General features: G+C 35.0%; 1 protein-coding gene across 1 annotated transcript in view; it reads left to right on the top strand.

Annotated features, from left to right (window-relative positions):
- Positions 1-6,000, top strand: part of LOC141339008 (von Willebrand factor D and EGF domain-containing protein) — a 94,566-nt gene that overhangs the window by 29,919 nt on the left and 58,647 nt on the right. Inside the window, exons 9-10 of the mRNA XM_073844622.1 lie at positions 731-804; positions 4,264-4,540. Of these exons, the coding sequence (XP_073700723.1) occupies positions 731-804; positions 4,264-4,540 (351 nt within the window). The remainder of the gene's footprint in view (positions 1-730; positions 805-4,263; positions 4,541-6,000) is intronic.

Raw genomic sequence — 6,000 nt, 5'->3', positions numbered from 1 at the left:
ATCTTAAGACAATTTTGACATATTTTAGCCTTTTTATTTTTACTTTTGTATTTATGTATTTGTTTTGTTTGCAACAGGGTTGAAAAGTACATAACCTGATGTAAAATAAATAGAAGATAAAACAGCTCATATAAAATTCACAGCTTGACAGACAATTTTGGAGTTTTCTTTGTTATATGGATTGCTTAGGTATTTACATAAAGAATCACCTCAAAACAAGTAGAAGATAGATTTTTTTTTTTGTATCCCTCCAGATTTGGAGTATACTGTGACTCTGCCTTACAGTTCTCATAATTGACCCCTGCTGAAAGGAAGAAAGAGCCTCTAATAAGGCTGACACCGAAAGGACAGACAAGAATGTGGTAATTTAGAAGGAAAGAAACGTAAACACACATAAACCGCCAGTCTTCTTAAATAATGTGTCACCGCCGGCCCCAGACCACCATCTGTGTTGTCTGTAAACATTAAAGCCGCTCAGTGCCCTTTAATAATGGGAAGAGACTGTACTCTTCTGCATTATAATTAGGCTAGAGTCGGCATAGCTCCCTAATTATTATCCCCATCAATGGCATCTAAATTGTGAATGTTTTGTGGACTTACCAACGAAAAGTTGATTCTCTAAGATGGTTGCGCTTCTTTGTCGTGAGTCATTTTTCTATGTAATAGATAAATTTGCAGTGCAAATACTGAATAATTCATTACCAATTTCTTTCATTTTTTCTGAATGCAGATCACAGTCCAAGATGTTCCAACAGCGACCTGTTACTCCCTAACCGACCCTCATGTCATTACATTTGATGGCAGGTAAAAGTTTTTAGCCGAGTTTCTTTCTTTCCTGTAGCTCAACTGGTAAAGCTTTGTGATAATGTAACAATGTCAAGGTTATGGGTTCGATTCCCAAGGTTAATAGTAGGTAAAACTTTTGCAAGTTTTTAGAAAATGAGTTCCTTTCTTTCTTGTAGCTCAAGTGGTAAAGCATTGCGCCAATATCTAACATCGCCAAGGTTGTGGGTTCAATCCCCAAGTTTGCACAATGAATGTACTGAAGGTTTTATCTTTCTTGGGCATTTGCAAATTACAATTTGAATGTTCTAGATCGCCTGTGATTATTTTAACTTAAGTTGTGCGACTTTTACATGACATTTGTTCAAATGGTACATTTTCAGGTAATTAGGCACAAATGTAAAGGTCACTTTGGATTTCTTGTGCACCTACAGTGCCTTGCAAAAGTATTCATACCCCTTCATTTTTTTCACGTTTTGTTGCAGCATTATGTTAAACTGCTTTAAATTAGATTTTCCCCACGTCAATTTACACTCCATACACCATAATAATGACAATTTTTGCAAATTTTACAAATTTATTAAAAATAAAACACTGAAATAAGTACATTGCATAAGTATTCATACCCTAGTTGAAGCACCTTTACAGCCTCAAATCTTTTTGGCCAATTATCTGCCATTCTTTGCCTCACCTTTTCACCTCTCAAGCTCTGTCAGCTTGGATGGGGGCTGGCAGACATTTTCTAGAGTCCTAGTTGTTCCAATCGTCTTCCATTATGGATAATGCTTCTGTGTATCTTCAATGCAGCAGATTTTTTTCCGAACTCTTCTCTAGATCATTGCCTTAACGCAAGTCTGTCACTGAGCTCTACAGGCAGTTATCTTGACCTCAGGTTTTTGCTCTGATATGCATTTTTAGCTGTTAGACCTTTTCTGAGAGGTGTGTGCCTTTCTAAATCATACTCATTCAAATGAATTTGCCACAGTTTAACTCCACTCCATGTGTAGTAACATCTAGAAGCAATATGAATGCTCCTGAGCTAAATTTCGAGTGTTCACACAATTCATTTATTGAAGGCTTTTTAAATTTAATTTGATGGCAAGTAATATTTTTTTCATATAGTGCAATGCATAGTACAAACAGCTAACACTGTCAAGGATGTGGGTTCGATTCCCAAGTACCACAATTAATTTATTGAAAGCTTTTTTAATTCAATTTGATGGCAGGTAAAAAAAAGTAAATTATATTATAGTTTTTAGATAAGTAATTTCTTTTTTGTAGTTTAACTACAAAACTTGGGTTTGATTCCCAAGTAGCACAATTAATTTACTGAAAGCTTTTTCTTTTTTCCTTTTGGCCTTTGCAAATGACAATTTGAATATCCTAGATCGCCTGTGATTATTTCGACGCAAGTTATGTGACTTTTACATGACAGAAGCTAGACAGATACATTTTCAGGTAATGACGCACAAACGTAAAGGTCAATTTGAATTTCAGATTTGTTTGACACAAATTCAACACTTTATACATCTAAATATTTTCAAACATTTTATTTAAGTTTTTAGACAATTAGGTTATTTCATTTTTTGTAGCTCAAACAGTAAAGCATAGTGCAAACAACTAACACTGAAGGCTTTTATTGAAGGCTTTTTAAATTCAATTTGAATGTTCTAGATTGCCTGTGTTTATTTCGACATAAGTTATGTGACTTTTACATGACATACTCAGATGGTACATTTTCAGGTAATGGGGTAGAAATGTAAAGGTCACTCTGGATTTCAGATTTGTGTGGCGCAGATTTAACACTTGTACACCTACGTTTGATTGGAATATTAATAAACATTATAGTTTTTAGACAATTAGGTCCTTTCTTTTTTTGTAGCCCAACTGGTAAAGCATAGAGCAAACAACTAACACTGCCAAGGACGTGGGTTTGATTCCCAAGTAACCCCGTTGAAATTTATTGAAGGCTTTTTATTTATTTATTTGACCTTTGAATGGGACGATTTAAATGTTTTAGATCATCAGATTATTGCAACATAAGTTATGTTACTTTTACATGACAGATGCTTATTGGCTTATTGCATATAACTAACACTGCCAAGGACAAGGGTTTGATTCCCTTAGCACAGTTAATTTCTTGAAGGCTTTTTTTCTTCTTTCCTTGGCCTTTGCAAATGACAATTTAACTACTTATAGTTTTTAGTCAATATGGTCATTTTTTTTGTAGCTCAACTGGTAAAGCATTGCGCAAACAACTAACACTGCCAAGGATGTGGGTTCGATTCCCAAGTAGCACAAAGAATTTACCCAATGCTTTTTTTCTTTTTTTTCTTTGACATTTGCAATAGATGATTTGAATGTTCTAGATTGCCTGTGATTATTTCAACGTAAGCTATGTAATTTTTATCTGACAGATGCTCAAATGGTACATTTTCAGGTAATGAGGCACAAATGTAAAGGTCACTTTAGATTTCAGATATGTGTGGCACAGATCTAGCATTTCTTACTCTTGAATTAGATTTCATGACAAGTAAAATGTGTACAAGTTTTAAGACAATGAATTTCTGTTTTGTAGCTCAACTGACAAAGCATAGCGCAAACAACTAACACTGCCATGGATATGGGTTCGATTCCCAAGTAGCACAAATAATTTTCCCAAGGCTTTTTATTTCTTTCTTTGGCCTTTGCAAAGGACAATTTGAATGTTCTAGATTGCCTGTGATTATTTCGACATAAGTTATGTGACTTTTACATGACAGATGCTCAAATGGTACATTTTCAGGTAATGAGGCAGAAACGTAAAGGTCACTTTGGATTCCAGATTTGTGTGGCGCAGATTTATCACTTGTACTCTGTGAATTTGGCTCAGAAGGAGGGATCTTCATGAAAGTGTACGGGAACTGTCCTCATTAGCGGATATGTCCTTGACAGACGCCGGCCCTGTGCCACAATCTCCTCCAGTAGCGAGGCATACATGGCCCGAATAGACAATGGATATAGATTTAAACGTACACTATAGAGAGATGTATTGAGCAATGTGTGTTTACAGCAATGGCAGAGCACAGAGCAATAACCGCAAAGTGTCACGGTCACCATCAAAGTAAATGATGCTGGAACTGTCCTGTGAAAATGATTGCCTCTGCTTCTCTCCCCTCAATTTCTTGCTCTTGTTTTATCTTACAGTTCTAAATAGACTCTTTCTTCCACTTTGCCATTAAGTTCAAGTAGTCCTCGGAGAGGTTGTATTCAGCCGCCTAGTCTTTAAAGGTTGTTTAAAGAGTGCACACAGAGGTTTCTGAATTTCATTTCTTTTAATCGCTTTGACTTTTAAGCACAGCAAAACAAAACTCGGAAAAGAAACCAGATAACTACTAGTCTGTGTATCTCTGTCTGTGTATCTGTTGAATATGAATGGGTCTGGTAATTAATTACATTGAATTAATTCGTACATTTTTACTATAACCCTGTTCCACTCAGGCGCTACGAGAACCAGCAAACAGGCACGTTTTTGCTTTATAAGAGTACAAAGCGTGTGTTCGAGGTCCACACGAGGCAGTGGGATTGTGGGAGCCGACATTACTCTGTGGCGTGTACCTGCGGAGTGGCGGCTCGAGAGGGCAACGAGGTTGTGACCTTTGACATGTGCAATGGGCAGCTGCAGGAAACACGCCCGCACTTGTCCGTCAAGACATTGGGACCATCCGTGACCAGTCAGATTAAGATCCACGAGACGCATCAAGGGAAGAAAGTCACGGTACGGTTACATTCCAGTGCTGTGGTAGCTTATAATAATGAATGCATGTGGATAGGTTTTAAAAATTAGACTTTATTTGTAAACTACTATTGCAACTCAGTCATTGTGGGGGGTAACGCATTACAAGTAACAGTTACATAATCGGATTACTTTTTCAAGTAACTAGTAAAATATTGCATTTTATTTAAATCTACAACAAAATATCAGAGTTGTTTTTTCAAATAAGTAACGGAAGTCACATAATCTGATGATTTTTAGAATTAACTAGTAAAGTAACGCATTATTTTTAAATCTACAACAAAATATCGGAGTTGCTTTTTTAAATAAATAATGAACGTTACGTAATCGGATTACTTTTTCAAGTTACATAATCAGATTAGTTTTTCAAGTAACTCGTAAAGTAACACATTATTTTTAAATCTACAACAAAATATCAGAGTTGTTTTTTCAAATAAGTAACGGAAGTTACATAATCTGATGATTTTTAGAATTAACTAGTAAAGTAACGCATTATTTTTAAATCTACAACAAAATATCAGTTGCTTTTTCAAATAAATAACAAAAGTTACATAATCAGATTACTTTTCAAGTAACTAGTAAAGTAACACATTATTTTTAAATCTACAACAAAATATCAGTTAGTTTTTCAAATAAGTAATGGAAGTTACGTAATCGGATTATTTTGCATTATAATGCATTATTTTAAAATCTACAACAAAATATCAGAGTTGCTTTTTCAAATAAGTAACAAATTACATAATCGGATTAGTTTTCAAGTAACAAGTAAAGTAATGCATTATTTTTAAATGTACAACAAAATATCAGTTACTTTTTCAAATTAGTAATGGAAGTTACATAATCTGATTGCTTTTTCATATAACTAGTAAAGTAACGCATTATTTTAAAATTATTTTTAAAAACAAGTTACTTTTTCCCTCATTTATTCATGCACACCTCTCCTGTCCCTGTGAAAGACAAAAAGCATGAAAAAATGTAACTCAAAAGTAATGTAATGCATTGCTTTCCATAAAAAGTAACTAAGTAACGCAATTTGTTACTTTTTATGGAGTAATGCAGTATTGTGATGCATTACTTTTTGAAAGTTACTACTGCTCACAGTATAAAATATGACACACGATAGACTGTGTGATACCTCATTGACGTGCCAGCTCAGGAAATCTCAGTCATGCTCACTGTGAAATGTATGCAGTTCAAGTTTCAATTTCTTGGCGAAATTGTCTGAAAAGTAAACACAGACCTCATCTGTTTGCAAAAAGATTTTAAAGCGCTCGGTCTCCACAGACCATCGGTCTGTCAGTGCAGCAGATGTTGTCATTGTTGCATTGTGACATGGGTTGAATTAGAAAGTGTTCTGTGATGGCTAAATTTATCTAGATTTGTAATACTCTGATGTAGACTCTTGACAAATTGCCACTAATGTCCTCGCAACCAGCTGGCAG

The sequence above is a fragment of the Garra rufa genome, chromosome 7 (assembly GCF_049309525.1).
Source record: "Garra rufa chromosome 7, GarRuf1.0, whole genome shotgun sequence".
In the NCBI taxonomy this organism is placed as follows: Eukaryota; Metazoa; Chordata; class Actinopteri; order Cypriniformes; family Cyprinidae; genus Garra; species Garra rufa.
The sequence above is the reverse complement of the archived record's forward strand: the minus strand, read 5'-3'. Positions and strand labels throughout refer to the sequence as shown.